This window comes from Nycticebus coucang, chromosome 14 (assembly GCF_027406575.1).
Source record: "Nycticebus coucang isolate mNycCou1 chromosome 14, mNycCou1.pri, whole genome shotgun sequence".
In the NCBI taxonomy this organism is placed as follows: Eukaryota; Metazoa; Chordata; class Mammalia; order Primates; family Lorisidae; genus Nycticebus; species Nycticebus coucang.
In genome coordinates this window covers 2,445,168-2,460,990 of record NC_069793.1, presented here as the reverse complement: position 1 = coordinate 2,460,990, position 15,823 = coordinate 2,445,168, and the positions used below count along the sequence as shown (strand labels likewise).

The following is a 15,823-nucleotide window of genomic DNA, read 5'->3' as shown; positions in this document are numbered from 1 at the left end:
GAAGCCGCTGGCATAACTGATTCTGAGCAGTCCACACTCCCTGCTTTGATATCGCTCAGCTGTGATTCCAGTAGGCTGGAAACTCAAGAGTATTTAATTGAACAAGGTGGAGATGGGGTGGGGTGGGGACAAGAGGCAGTGGGTGTTTCCAGAACCATAGGCAGGTGGCCGTCACTGTGGTCCCCAGGTGATGAACCTTCACCTGGGTCTACACCCAGGAATCAAGAGGAGATGGGGTGCTTGAGGCCCCAGGAGGGCAACCAGTTGGACTCCATCCTCTGAGCCTGGCCTGGGCCCCGTCTGCCTTCTTATGTCTTCTTTGGCAGAGGAGTCACTCCTTGGACCTAGGTGAAACCCGTGCCCAAGGGATATGTGTTGGGCAGCACTGGGAATTAAGTGTCCCTTCTGGTGCCACAGGGTAAGGTCTGAAGGGAAGTGGAGGGGAGGAGGGGCCTGAGTGTTCCCTGGTGTCCAGCAGGGCTACCCTGGACCAACTGTCACCCTCCTCCACCTTCCATCTCATCAGGCACCTCAGGTCATGGGGGATGCAGGAGCAGCTAGGATAGAAGGAGGGCCCCATGCAGCCCCTGCCACCCCTGGGTGCTTCGCAGGGATGCTGAGAAGAAAGTCAAGTACCAGGCTCAGAGCCAAAGGGTCACAGAAGCACATGGAGAGAGAAAACTGGGGCTCAGGACAGACCTCCACCCCTGTCACCCTGCCAGGGCTTGTAGTTGGGGGCCAACAGCTGGTGCCCTGGCCTTAGAAGCCTTGGAATGGGGGTAGTAGCACCCAGCCTTCAATGGGCCATGATCCTGTCTTTAGGGAAGACCTTTCTGGGGTGAATGTCTTGGGCCAGTGCTGAGATCGCTCACCTTTAACCAACCTGGACTGCAGGAGCTGTAGGCCACTCCCCCCTTAAGCGGGTGAAGACATAGGAGCTGGCTGGCCAGGTTGGAGGACACAGCTTATGGGCTCCCATGCCCCTAGCCTTGGGTCTCCTGTATTTTCTTTCTGAGGGCCCCTTGCACTATGGGGTTGAGAAGGGCCTGGGTGGAGAGGGCCCGAATCCCTGCTCTTAGAGGTCAGTGGTGACTGAAGCTCTGTTTTGGGGGCTCTGTTTGCCCTGAGAATGCCCTGGGCCTGGCTATGTCTGGGACCCTGGCTGACCTGGTGAGAGCCACAGTGGCTAAGGACAGAAAGGGTCAGGGTGCTGAGTCTCCCCCAGGCACAGGGATAGGTCAGAGGCAGGAAAGAGGCTGAGAAAGCAGAGGTGTGGATACGCCGAAGGTCCCATGCTAGGCCAGGGCATTGGGGAAGGCAGCTTTCAGCTTAGCTAGGAAGGGTCCTCTAAGTCAGGGGCCCTTGCCCCTGTAGGTGACCCCACATTTCCCTGGGTCTACCTCCTCTACCTTCTGCCTCACTTGGGTGCCTCCAATAGTAGGAGTTGTAGGAGGAAGTGCGGGGCTTGGAACCGTGTGGGGCCTAATGTCCCCCTTCAGGGGCTCAGGGTACAGATCCCCTCCCAGGGTACAGATCCCCTGCCTGGGTCCAGGTCGGTCTCTTTCCAACTCTCATTTTGTTCCTTCATTTACTCGCCTTCCTTGAGCACCCGAGCTGGGCCAGGTCTGTGCCAGACACTCCTAGCTGCAGCCTCCCCATGGGCCCCAACGTCCCTGCACAGTGCCACCCCCGCCACCCCGCCATGGTAGTCTGGTGGGCATGGCGCCTGACCCCTCCCTGCAGGGTCTGCCTGCTGAGAGGGTGCTTGAAGCTGGTCCTGAGTGGGGAAGAGGCTGTGCCCACTGGAAGTCTGGGGCCCACATGGATGCAGGGAGAAGCTGGGAGGTGGGAGTCTGCCTGGCTGGCAGGGTGGGCTCCGGTGAGAGTAGGATAGGGCATAGCCACCTGGGGTTTGGACAGCTCCCTGTAGCTGTGAGGGGCAGGGGGCTCAGAGGAGTGAGGCTGGATGCAGGAGGGGCTAGGAAGGAGCTCTGAGGGTCAAGCCAGTAGCAGGGGTGCAGCAAGGAGGTGGAGCTCAAAGTCATCCCCCAGGTGGTTTGTCTGGCTTTCTTTACTGTGTAAAGTATGCACCTGCTATATGCTTGGTCCAGGCCCGGCAGAGTAGGGGTGGGCAATGAGGGGCCACAGGCCTCCCTGGCCCCCTGTCCCTAAGATGGGAAAACTTCTGCTGGCAGATGCCAGCCCTAGAGTCTGGCTTGCCAGGGCCAAGTCCAGTGTCCAACAGGTGCCACTGAGCCAGACCATGGTGGGGGGGGGAGGGCAGAGGAGGAGGGTGCCCAGGAAGCAGGAGTGGCCCCTTCCTGGCCCCCCGGCAGATGCTCCTGGCACCCACTGGACACTGAGGACCTCAATAAGGGAGCCCAATTTGGAGACAAAGGCCAGCCTCTGTGGACAAATACTCAGGGATATTGTCAGCCAGAGCACCAGGCAGCCACGGCAGGGCCCACAAAGGGCCCGAAGAAAGGGGCCGAGGGAGGGGCCATGAATGGGTCGGGGCTGCACATGCCACCGTTGCCTGGGCGACGGCTCTCTCACGGAGAGGTCTGCCGGGCCATTGTCCGGGGCCCACAGGACGTGTCACACACCAGATGGTCGTGTGCTGTCTAGGTCACTTATTGGGGGACAGAGTGAAGGAATGTGGCCGGCACGGCGGGCCGGGGCACCATCTGTTCCCTCAGACCATGGGCACTGGCGGGCCTTGAGCGCCCAGCGGCCTGGCTCAGCCTCCACCGTGCTTTAATTAGCTAATTCCATAATTGGGCTTTATTTCAGGTAAATTGCATTTCACACCCGAGAGGGCTGCAATGGTCCATCTAGGGCGGAGCACTCGGGTACTTTGTGCGGGGTCCATGATGCAGTCTCTTGGGCTGGGCGCTGTGGAGGGCTCTGCATCCTAGGGTTTTTACGAATATTTACCCAACATGGAAACAACAGCTCCCTTCTCTCAGAGAAGTCACTCCCACCCATGAGGGTGTAGGTTGGGGCTCCAAGACATCATGGTGAGAGCCATGGCCCCTCCCACCATGGCCCCTCCAGTGGGTTCCCCACAGCATTCCTCATGGAGGCCTCTATCCCTGGTCCCCAGTGGACTTGGGATAGCCCCATTTTTGAAATCTCAGGTGCCCCCGCCCCTGATGGAGGTGATTTCAGGGTGCAATCTGGAAGGAGGTCAGGAGGGGATGAAGTCTCAAAGGACAAAAATGGTTGAATAGCTGTGAGATGTGGGTACAGCAGATGGGACTCCAGTCTCAGCTGAATGTCCATTTGCAGGAGGAAGGGCTGTGCGCGGAGCCCCGAGTGCAGGGCGGGGCGTGGGTGGGGTGCCCACCTGCACACACTCCTTACCCAGGAGACTGGACTTGCTTAGGACTGTCATGTTACTGATGGCCCTTCCTGGCACCACACCCCTGTAGAGTCCAGTCCTCGGGAACCGGGAGAGTGTGTCTGGCCTGGGGGGATAGAGAAGCTGAGTCTGCATCTGTCCTCAGAGGATGCTGTTCAGACCACAAGCCCAACTAGAGCAGGCCCCGACTGGGCTCACCTGCCGCAGGGCCACAGGGTCTGCAGAGACAGGCAGTGATCACTCTGTGGCCAGGGCCACCCCAGGAGAAGTGCTGGGGCCACCAGAGCCCAGACCAAGAGGGACCTGGAGCTGGGCTGGACCTCTATTGGCATCTTGCAGCCCCTCTAATCTGAGTTCTGGCCCTCTCAGTCTGCAGATGTGGACCTCCTGTTTGGTGGCCACCTGCACCTAAAGGAAGTCTTGGGGGTCAGGGATGCTCTGGGCAGGGCCTGGGGGGAAGCTGGTAGGGAGGGCCAAGGCTGAGCCCTAGGTTGTCCCAAAGATGTGTTGATGTCCCAGCAATCAAGAGAAGAGTAGTGCCCAGACCAGCCTGTGATTCTCCACGTTTATTAGGAAAAGGCTGTATGATTAATAACCAAAATCGCACCGTGAAACTTACTAAAACACAGATTCCAAATCACCACGAGTTACTGATTTCTTGAGACATAATGCCCAGAAGGAACCCCTGTTCCATGTAGAAACTGTGACTCCTCTCTGCTCAGCTGGTAGGGGGTGGGTGGGGTGGGGACATGGTGTCTCCTGTGTGTCCAGCTGCTCAGAATAGGAATTGGAGTGGGGGCTGCATGCAGAGTGGAGCTCAGGGGACCCTCCTTGCCAGCATGATGAGAAGCTGCCAGTGCAAGCAGGGGAGGTGAACACCCTTCACTCTGACATGGCCTGGGGAAGTGGTGGCCCTCACTGAGATCTGTGGTTTCAGGAGCAGCCCTGTATTTCCCTGTCTGTGGGGTCAGCATCTCTTGAGAGTGAGGGACCCAGGGCACCCTCTGAGTGGCTCCTGGACCTTCATCGCAGCCACTCTTAGTCGGCCAGGCTGGGCCAGGATTCGAGGCTGGGGTAGAGGCACCCACAGACTTTTCCAGGCTGTTCCTGTGTCTCCCCTGAGGAAGCCCCTGGGCGACCAGGTAGGTCTGGTCTCAGCCTATGCTGCTTCTGGCCAAACATGGGCTGGGCTTGGCACTCTGGATGCCTAGCCCTGGGAAGTATCCCCTGCCCTGTGTCCAACCACCATGCAAGTTATGTCACCCTCAGGATGTGGGGGCCTGAGTGGTAAGGGTGACTGCTCAGGCCTGAGAGGGAGCCCCACACCCAGCAAACTTCTAGTACTCCCTGGCCAGGAAGAGGTGGCCTTGGAGGGTCCCTAAGGTCAGGCTGTGCCAGACAGCATGGCCCACGGGGGCCGGGGCATTGGAGAGTGGGGCTGTTCTCTCTGGCCTGGCAGGAGGTGGCCATGGCCAGGTCGGTGCCCCCGGCTGAAGGGGCTGTTGGGGGGGTGGAATATTCCAGCCTCCATCAGGACCCCTCATCGGGGCCCCTCTGGGGTACAGTCAGCTGCTCGTAGGTGGGCAGTGGGCTGCTGGGCAAGAAGAGCTCGGGGTTGATGGTGTTGCTGCTGCCGCAGGGCTGGACTGCCAGGGGCCCGCCTCCACCAAGGGAGCCCCCAGGGGGGCTGCCACGGTGCAAGGAGAGCAGCTGGTGGAGCAGGTCGGTGATCAGCACCAGCCTCTGGTCCAGCTGTGTCACCTGCAGGGATAAAGGCAGATGTGAGCTGGTGGTAGGAGCCAGCCAGGTGTGCCACAAGCCCAGGGCCTGAACTTGGGAGGCGGGGTTTCGGGGGGAAGGGCCACCGTGTGCTGTGTGTGCAGACTGTGTATGTGCCTGCCCACTGGGACAGGTGGCTGTGTGCTGAGTCCCTGTACCAATGTACCAATCCCATTGTCCACACATCGGGAGACCCTGGGTAGGGAGAGATCCTCTCTTCCTTGACCCTCAGCCCCTGCCCTGGTGGCTAGAGGCTTCTCCTCAGCATCCCGGGGTTGCTGGCCCCTGGCCAGGCTTCCTAGGTGGCATCTAGGCATAAAGGGTAGGGTTTACTGCCATCTTTGGCTCCCTAGGGCCAGGCTTAGGGGGCCTTTGGGGTAAGGTGCCAAGGGAAGCTGGAGCTGTGAGTGCCCACCCTGGAGGGACAGAGCGTAATGGGATTGGTACATGTGGGGTTAAGTAGCAGAGGCCTCAGGTGGACTTGCAGGCCCCAAGGCTGGCTTTCTGTGGGGTGGGGGCTCCTGTCACCCCTAGGCACCACTTCTCTAACCTGGCAGGGAAACTGCCATCTTCACACACCTCATCTACCCAGTCCCTGCTGGCCCGGGCGGTGCCCACTCTCCCAGGCCAGAGTGCGGCCTCCACCTTGCATTCATCAAGGGCCTGCTCTGTGCTAAGCTATATGCCGAGGTGGCCACCCAGTGAGGGTGGCAGGGAGGTTGAGGCAGGACAGGTCTTGAGACATACTCAGTGCAGAATCGGTGCTCCACAGAGGCTGCTCGGCCGTGAAGTCAGCAGAGAAGCCCCAGGAGGGAAATGGAAGCAGGGCATGCCTTGAGGAAGGGAGGGGAGCAAGGGTGTCCAGGGTGAGGGTTCTTTCCTGGGGCTGGGCCAGGAGGAGGTGCCAAGCCAGTGATTGGGCTCTCTGGTCCTTCAGACTGCAGCCTCCCTGGGTGTGATCCCTCAGGGTGCTCCATTTGCCACCCCACCAGAGGCTCCCAGAGCCCTGGAAAGACCAGAAAGGAGGTGGCCAGTTTGTACACGGGGCAGAGCTGCCTCAGGCTTTCCAGACAAAAGCCATGTGGATGACTCAGCCAGGTGCCAACCACCAGCCCTGCGGACGTGGTTGGGACGTGCACCTGTGGTACGGGCTGTCTGTGCCCTGGGCTGCCCCCTTGGGCCCACCTGGACCCCACTGCTGACTGGACCAGATGGGCTGTGGCAGGAAAGCTAGGTTGGAATTGAGGGCTCAATTGTGGGGGCAGAGAGCTCCAGGGGAGGTGCTGCCAGGTAAAGTGGACATACACTTGTGTGAGCCAGAAGTTGAGCAGCTGACCAGCCAGGCTCCAGCCCCAAAGGATGGGCGCTGTGGTCAGCAGCCCTCCTTCCTCTCACAGAGGCCAGGCACAGGTGGCCAGGCAGAGTAGACCCCTGAGGCTGAGTTGAGGGGTGAGGTCTCCCCTCAGTGGGGGCCAGAATGCCTATCCCAGCAGCCCAGAAGGCCCCAGTAGGCACATTCTACCTGGGAGGCTGGGCCTGTGGCCTTCCTGAGGGAGAGCTCCAGGGACCCACCTCTTGGCCCTGACTAGTGACAGCCCCAGGCAGAGGCTGCCGAGGCTCCTGCCCACCTGTCTTTCAGGTGTTGGGGCTGAGTCCAAGATCCAATCATCCTGGCCCAGGGGTGGCTGTGTGTCTGAAGTCTGGTCAGCCATGCCAGAAGGGCCCTAATCTTATATTTTTCCAAGACAAATCTGTGGTGGGAGCCCAGGTTATGGAGCAAAAGGGTACAGACTTCTGTGGTTTGGCCCAGGTAGGGGTCTGGGGCCTCTCAGCTCCCCTTTGTAGGCACCTGCCAACACCTTAGCCCTCTGCAAAGCCATTGCGGACCACCCAAGAGGTCTACACCCCACCCCACAGATGCAGACACTGAGACCAGGAGAAGGGGTCTTGTTTTGAGGTCGCTGGCTAGGGCTGCTGTGGCTGTCCTCTTGCCCCCTGCAGTCCTCACCCCAGGGTCCATGCTGGGACCACAGTGCCGCCATGAGGGAATACCCAGTGTCAGTGCCAGTGGAGTGCTAGTGTGAACAGAGGGAGGCCAAGGCCTATGGGAAGCATGTTCAGCCTGAGGAAAGGCAGGGCCCAGCCCCTCTGTGCCCTGCACACCAGACCGCTGTAGCTCCTGCTGCCTGCTCTTGCCCTAGGGCCTTGGCAGTCACCTGGGGTTCAGGGTCCCCATGGGGAAACTGAGTCCCAGGGACCTACAAGTTTGTGGCAAATGGAAGCTGCAGCTGGGCTTGATCCCTGGGGGCCACTTGGCTGTCCTGACCCCATGCTGAATGAGGCTGGTCCTGTGTGGCTTAATGTTGCTCTAACTACGCTTGGCTATCGATTGGTTTGGCATTAATTAAAGTCCCAAATACATCACAGATGATCATTTGTGGTTTCATAAATTTTCACTTTCCAGTGCTGGAACATCTAGGCATAAAGGGTATGGTTTATTGCCACCAAATACATCACAGATGATGTGAAGCCCCACATGGACTGGGGGGCCTGAGGCCTCTGTTGAGAATGCCCAGGGTAAAGTGACAAGAGGGAGCTGGCTGCAGGCAGGGACAACCTGGGGGCTGAGGGTGTGGCCAGGGAGGGCCCAGTCACCAGCCACCTGAGGCAATGCTCCTCTTGGCAGGGAGCCCAGCAGGTATGGAGCTCTGCCGGCTGTGGAGCAGAAGGGAGGTGGCCCCAGGGCTGAGCTTGCCTCTGGGGGATGCTATAGCAATCCCTGAAGCTGCCCGTGGCCACTGGGGTTTTGAGAGGTTCATGAGGGTCTCTGGTTTCAGGGACATGCTCCCATTAGTCAGGCAGAGGCGCCAGGGGTGAGCTAGTGTGTAGGCCAGAATCCAGGGCCTGGTGTGTGGCTGGGTCCTCCTCACTGGGGGAAGGTAGGTCTGGGGAGACAGGAGAGGAGTGTACGGAGATCTCTAACCAAACAGGTAACTCCAAAGCCTCTGGCCACTTTCAGGGTCCTTCCAGTCACCTATGTGGGCTCTCCCTGGTCAGCCACAAGGTCCTCTGGGACCTCCTGCTGGTCTTCCCAGCCTTAGTCCCAAGCCTGATGGGCAAGGCCCTTCTCCACCATGTGCATGGAGGGTGGTATGGATTCCCCTTGCCCTGAGCTGTGCCCTTTCTCCTAGCGTTCAGTGGCTCACTCTGGTGCCAAGGCGTGAAGGTTATCCCGCATTTCTCTGTGGGCCATCTGCTACTCATAGCCAGGTCTGTCCCCACAGCTATTCAGATCATGCTCCTCAGTCTCAGAGCTCAGCTCCGAGCAGCGACTTCCCAGGAAGTTGTCTGTCCCACTTCCTCCCTCTGTGCTCTGAGCACAGACTGTTTTTATCTCGTGTCTGTGTTTGATTTTGGGGGTGATGGAGGAGCCTGGTTAGCACAATGACCGTTGAGAGAGCGGCCTTGGCCACAGCCTGGCTGTGGGAGACCCATCCAGCTGGTGCCCAGGGGCAGAGCTGCCATCCTCAGTGGAAGGTAGTGCCCACTCCAGGCACAGGTGTGGGTTCCCCAAGAGCTGCTGGGATAGATCAGTTTTGGGGGGTGTTGTCCCGATTTGCAATTTGATCATGATTAGAAGGCCAAGGCAAATAAGCACTGCTTGGAGCCTTGCTCTGACCCACCAAATTAAAAACCTTAAGACACCCATGTAACCCTCAGAGAGGTAAAAGCAATTAGAATATAGCTTGTTAGAGAGCGCAGCTCAGTGATCACACCCAAGGCCACGGGCATTCCTGTTTGATGTGGTTAGGAATTTGTTTTCAGAAGAAAATCTTGAAAAAGAGTCTTTCAAGGGGAATTTTTTGCAGAACCTGCCCAGCCTTGATCCCTGCCTGGGACTGCTAAAGGCCCCAGTTTCGTGGACACCTTGGGCTGTCTTGGCTAGACTGGCCAGACCTGGGCAGCAGAGGCTGGGCACTGGGCTTGAGGAGGTGCCCTGCAGTCTGACCGGCTGGTGCTTCCTTGGAGACCTTTGTTGGTCAGTGTTTAAAGGTAGGGAGGGGCTTCCTCTAGGGACAGCCCCAGACCCTCTGTATGGCCATAGTGCAAAGGTCACCTTAGCTGTCCTGTCCGCCCTGAGGAACTGACAGTTACTGAGACATTCTCAAAACTCAAAGGAGGTACTGAGGAATTGGCAGTACCTAGCTCCAGCAGGCAGCTAGGGTGGGGGTACAGGCCTGGGACAGGGGCCATGGAAGCCTGGTGCCCAGCGAGCTCTATGCTGGCTGCCATCACTCTGCCCGTGTGGAGAGCTAACTGGCAGCATGTCACTGTTAACCACACTCTCAGACCTGTCCCTGGTCACCCACTTTCCCCTTCCCTCCTGCATTCCCCTTCTCTTCTAATGCTCTCCCCCGAGCCAGGCAGGGGTGGGGTGGGCTAACATGGGCATTGGGCCCCCAGTAGTGGTCCTGAGGCATCCAGTCTGGGCCCATTGTGCACAGAAGGAAAATGAAGCTTGATGATAGGAGGTGGCCTGCCCAGGGCCGCCTGTGGGGATACCTGCTGACCCAGGCCCACCAGGGCAGAGGAATGAGTTGAAGCAGAAGTTAGGGGCTGGTGAGAGGGCTCTTCCACTGCCCAGGTCTTACATGCCTCACTTAACATCCTTTTGAGGGGGCAGCCCCCACTTCTCAGACACTAGAAGGGAGCAGGACAAAGGGGCCGCTGGGCTCACCGCCTCCCTCCCCCCCTGGCTGTGGGTTGGCTGCGCCTGAATGGCCTCCCCCATCTGCCTGTACCTGCAAGCGATGCTGCTGAGGCCTCACATGCCCAGACACAGCGTGGAGGGCTAGGTGAGCTGGCCCACCCTCCATGGCCCAGTCTGCCGTCCTTCTTATGTGGTGATCCTTTCCAAACACAGCCAGATCATATCAGTGCCCTGCCATCTCCTACCTCACTCCCAGGAGAAGCCCAGTCCCCCTGCCCAAGACCCCAGACCACTTCCCTCAAACATGGTGACACGTGCCTGCCCCAGGGCCTTTGTTCCTGCTGTTCCCACTGCTTACACAGGTGACACCCCTACCACAGGTCTCACCACTGACCTAAGGCCATGTCCCTCTCTGTGCTGCAGCCTTGCCCGTCTTGCAGCCCCAGACTTGCTCTCCAAGGCACCTCATGTTGGCTGCTTGCTCCTCACCTTTCTCTCTCTGGAAGTGGGCTCAGGGTCCTGGGCTTTGCCTGGCCCACTGCACCCTCAGTGTGACCTGGGTCCTTCTACAAGGACCCAGTTATCATCGAATGAATTCAGCAGGTGCTGTAGAGCCCCCAGGGAGTCCCCTAGTGGGGTGAGGGTAGGGTAGGGTGGGACTGGCCCAGAGCGGTGACTTGAGCCTTGCCTGAGCCCTCTGTCTCCTCAGGGCCTGGGAACCTCCATCCCCCAAGGTGAGAATGGGGGAATAATACCCATAAATCACCCTCTCATCGGGGCCTGTGGGCTGGCCGGTGCCTCAGAGCTGGGTATGAGTGGTAATAGATCACGGCATTTCATAACGCCGTAATTTATGGTAGGAGCTGGTATAATTGTGTTTATGACTTTGTTTTAGTGCTTTAGCTCTTGGAGAAAAATCCATGTTTCTGACTGCTGAGGTTTTACTGCCAGTCCCCAGGGTAGCTGCTCTGCTGGAACTTGCTGTCCTCCGGTTGGCAGCCGACATGCATCCAGCGAGCTGGAGAGATGGCCTCGGAGTCTGGCCCACGGCCACCAGATGCAGGAGTGACCAATGTCAGGACAGCTCCTTAGGTGAGAGTGCACCCCTGTGGTGCAGCCTCTGGCCTGGATCTGTGAAGGATGTACAGGCACACAGGCTGCCAGGTTCAGGTCCTGCCTCTGCCACTTCCCAGGTAGTCACTTGTCTTTCTGAACCTCAATTTCCTCCCTTAGAGAAGTCACTTTGTCTTTCTGAACCTCAACTTCCTCCCTCAGTAAGATGTCATGAGCAGAAACAGAGCCCAGCACTGGGCATGTGGTTAAGTCCCCAAGAACCACAGTATCAAGGACTACTTGGATGCACGTGTGTGGTACAGCCTGAGGATGCAGGATGATTGCTGCACATATGGTGGCATGCAGGGTGAGTTGGCACATGTGTGTGCATGCACACGTGTGCACCCATGGCTCTATAAGGGTGTGGGAAACGGTGTGCAAGAATGTGCAAGCTGCCCAGGGTGTGATTTTGCATGGTTCCTTTCACTTTCCACCAAATTGTCCCCCAAGCTGCCAAAGGGTCCTAGGGTGTCTGCCTGGGTCTCTAGGCCCCTGGGCCTTTGCACATGCCATGGTGGTCAGCACTGCCCCTCCTCCATGAGCATGTGATACTACTGGGCCAGGTGGCTGAAGGGTGATCAGAGGGGCCCCTCAGCATGGGGGCCAAGTGTCCTCTCCCTAATAGAGAGTCAGGTGCCACCATCTCTGGAACCCATAGTCACTAACGTTCCATCTACTCCACCTGTCTTCCAGAGCCCTCTGCCCAGGCAATGTCCAAGCTGGGCACAAACCTCAGCCCAGAGACGTGGGCAGCAAGGAAGCCACTTACACCTTGGCCCTATGTGGGGCTGGTGGACTAGCACTTTGCTGATCTGCTCAGAGGCTGCAGATCAAGAAAGGGCCTGTTCTAGTGATTTCCCTTGTGCCCCTGCAGTCAAAGGCAACCACACTGCAGCAGGTGACCTGGGGCACCACCATGATCAATCACACCCTTGGCAGAGTGCTTGGCACAGAACCACCAGTGGCTGAAGGCATGGTCAGTGCCAACCCCAAGACCCTTTCTGGAGCCTTCCAGTCCTGGCTGGCCCTTTCTGACCACCCTCAGGAGTGCAGGCCGCTTCCCTCTGAGAGGGTTCCGGGAAGGGCCCTTCTACCAGCTTCACACATGCTTTGGCCAGTCCCTGCCTATTGAGGGATGTGGGGTCCCCTCAGGGGCTCCTCCCCAGTGCCAGGTTCCAGGCTGACTGTGGAGGGGGTCTTGGGACCACTACCACAGCCCACCTCACTTGCACCCTGTTCCTGGATCTAGACTCAACTCTGCGTGCTGTCCCCAGGGTTTCAGGACCCTATCTCCAAGGCATGTGGGTCAGCAGCACCTCAGCTTAGCAGGCCCCAGTGAGACTGGCACCTCCCAGGTCTGCTCTGATCCTGTTCTCCCATCTCGGAAAATGGCACTGATGTCCGCACGAAGCCACTAAGGGCCCAGGCTTCCCAGAGCTCACTGCACACCCCACTCCCGGGGGTTCTTGGTTCTCTGCAGCACAGCCTCTCAATCCACCCCTTCCAATGTCCTCTCCCCACCACCCCCCGGCCATCAACCTCCTCTGCTGGGCTGCTGCAATCACTTGTCACTGACATGGCCCCTGGTGGCAGCCAGGCTCCACTTCCCTTCCAGCCTGAGTGCCTCCCTCTGCAGCCAGGAGAATCTAGTCCCCACAGCAACTTCCCTGAGGCGTCGCCTCAGCCCACCCCTCATTCAGTCCTCCCCAACCCCTCCTCTCAGGCCCTGAGCAGGTCATCCCCATCCTGCCCCAGGGCCTTTGCATGGGCTCTCTCTCTCTCTGCCTGGAAAACTGTATAACCTCATCTCACTGTCCGGGGCAATCTCCCCTGACCACTCTGGCTATTGTGCCTCCTTTCTTGTCTCTCCCAGTGCTCCTTGGAGCCCTTGCCACTCCCTGAAATGTCATAGTCTCTTGATTTTCTTGCCTGGCGTCCCTCTGCCTGCTGGAGGCTGCTGAGGCCAGGCTCCACGCTGTCATTCCCGGCAGCCTCCCAGAGCTCAGTAGACACACTCAGGCCAGAGTTGGCGCTTCACAAATATTTTTGGAGTCAGTGACTGAGGCCCTGGACATTCTCTAGGGGCCCCATAAGGGTGGGTGCTAGACAGAGAAGCAGAGGCCAGGGGGCTGGCACCACCGCCAGCCAAGACCCTTCACTTTCATTGATTTGTTGGGAGTCTGTCTGCTAAGAAAGTTTGACCTTTGACATGTACATCACAAATATTTTTTCCAAATGTGCTATTTGTCTTGTGAATGGATTCATGGCATTTATTGTCTTTTTGTTTTGCCATACAGAAGGTTTATTTATTTCCTCACTTTGTCAAGTGGTCAGAGCTATCCATTTTCTCCTTTATGGTTTCTGACTTCACACATGCCTGGAGTGGCCTTCTTCCAATGCTGAAATATTTCTTTTTTCTGGTACTTTTTTGATTTGTATTTTACCCTTAAATTTCTGATTTTGACCCACAGACCTACTTCTAGAGGTTACGCCACTGGTCTACCCTTTCCCCAGTGCATTTGCTTATCCTCGTACACGTGACCCCTGAACAACACGGGCTTGACTTACACGTGGACTGTCTCCCCGAGACCCCAGGCAGCAAGCCCAGCCCTTCCTCCTCAGCATCATGAAGGCCGGGATTGAGGCCCTTGTGAGGTCTGCTTCCACTCACTGAGCAGGGAACGTGTTTCCTCTTCCTTATGGTTTCCTCAACACTTTCTCTTCTCTGGCTTACTTTACAGAGCAGAATGCAATGTATAATCCAAACGTGCAGAATGTGTGCTCAGGGCCTGTTCACGTCATCAGCAAGGCAGTCACCATAGTTAAGTTTTTTAGGAGTCGACAATTCCATGTGGAATTTGCTGCACGGGGCCGGCACCGCTCACCCCAAGTTGTCCAAGGTCCTCACACATCATCTACTTTGGGGTCTACACCAAACTGCCGTAATGATCGCTCTTGTGATGTGCCTTGGTATGGGATGGCACCTTGCTTTGTGGAGGCGAAAGACAACAGTGGCTTGGTCCTGGGGTTCCACAAGGAAGAGGGAAGGAGGGTTGGAACCAGCGCCTCACCTGGGTGATCCCCTGACTTCCGCTCTCACCTGCCTGGGCCAGATCTGCTCAGAGCTTAAGCCTGCTTTGTGTTCTGGTCAAAAGACAAAGTCCTGGATATGGGGCTGGGGCCCTGTGCTGCCCTGCCCCCAGCTGGCTCTAGTCCAGACTTCCTCTCCATCCCCTCTCCCATGGGATATATGCCTGGACTGCCCCTCAGCTCACCCTCTGCCCTCGTCTACAGCCCATGGAGGTTGTGTGCCTCCTTCACAGATGTGCCCAGCTGATGCCCATGAGCTGGTGCTATGGGGCCACACCCTCCCGGACACTTAATGTTCTCCTCCCTCCCTGGCTGACATTTGTGCCTGACTGAGCCCGCCAAGGTAGCTCTGCATGGGTACCCATGTTGACTTCAGGTGGGGTTGGAGGTTGTGGAGAGGCTCAGTGGCAGAGCTGGGGGCCCATGAGCACACAGTTCTCTGGGTGGCACAGAGCACCTTTGCCTCCTCCCTTGGAAGGAGTCCTGGGCAGTGGTGCCCAGGTGCACAGAGGCCAGGGAGCTGCCTTGCCACCTGGCAGGTGGGTGGGGGAGGAGCAGAGCCAGACCTGGGATGGGGGCTCGAGGCTCCACATAGGCTGGCCAGTCCCTAGCTGGCCTCAGGAGTGTCCTGCCTGCAAGGGGCCAGGCAGGGGTGGCTCTGTGTCTCAGGCTCTGAGGCAGCTGTGCAGCTGCCCATGTCAAGCAGCCCCAGGCCCGGCTGGTTCTGCCAGCCCGCTCAGGGACGGTTGAGCGGGAATGTAGGGCAGGCTGGAGACAGGCTCTGGAAGCTGAGAAGTGGTGTTTGTGTTGGCAGCAGGCAAAGGCCCCACCTGCACTAGATTCTCCTCCTGTGCTGCCCCCTCTGACGAGCCGATGGAGTCTCAGAAGCCAGGGGGATGCCAGGCAGAACACTTTGTACAGGAGCCAGTGGGTGCTCCTTGGCCTCAGCCAAACCCCAGAGCTGGCGGGTGACACTCGGCTCCGCCACGGTGGCAGGTGGGCAGGGGCTGCCTGGAGGCTTCTGGGTCACTGTCCAAGATTTGCCCACACTGGCCCTGGTGCTGGCGTCTCTCTAGCCAGACCCAACCATGCCCACATTGCCCCACCTGGAGCCCTCAGCCAGGGACAGGGCAGTTCCAGATCCAAAGGCCCCAGCCCCAGGCCTTAGCAGTACCCTTATATGTGGCCTGCCCACCCCCCCAACTCCCTTGCTCTCCCCAGAAGACCACAAGCAGAACCTGCTGTTTCTGAGCTCCCCTATCCTCCCCTACCCTCCATTGGGACAAAGCCAGCCCCCTGCCTCCACCTCTAGAGTTGAGGTTTGTCCCCTCTGTCTCATGTTGAGCCAGCTCTGCCCTGCTGCTCTGTGCCCGCCCGAGAAGGGGTGCACAAAGGGAGTGGCCACCCCCATGTCTACCTTGACTACACTTGACTATCTGTTCACTTGTCCCCTCAACTGACATGTCTTCCAGTGGCTCCTGAGGTCTGACTGAGCCACTCAGGCCTAACTCTGGAGGCTACCCTTGCCCCAGCCCTGCTGTTTCCTTTTGGCATTTGAGGTTCTTCAACACACTCCTCCAGCACATGATGGGTACCTATACTGTTTCACGGCCTCCTGCTCCTCTCCTCCAATGGACATGTGCCCTGTAAGCCCAGTTTGGTTTCCTGAAGTAATCACACCTGGAACTGCGCCTGGTGCCTAGTAGGTACACCCTAGGTGTCCCTGAGAATGGGCAGGACATTTCTGAGCAAGCCCCTCTATCTGT

The 15,823-nt window shown here is 58.2% G+C and overlaps 1 protein-coding gene across 3 annotated transcripts in view; it reads right to left on the bottom strand.

Moving 5' to 3' along the window:
* Positions 1-3,922: 3,922 nt before the first annotated feature.
* The window catches only part of KCNQ1 (potassium voltage-gated channel subfamily Q member 1), a 408,725-nt gene continuing 396,824 nt past the window's right edge, over positions 3,923-15,823 (bottom strand). For all 3 annotated transcript variants that reach the window (XM_053560814.1, XM_053560813.1, XM_053560815.1), the window contains one exon: positions 3,923-5,125. In XM_053560814.1, coding sequence (XP_053416789.1) covers positions 4,905-5,125 — 221 coding nt within the window. In that variant the 3' untranslated portion in view covers positions 3,923-4,904. The remainder of the gene's footprint in view (positions 5,126-15,823) is intronic.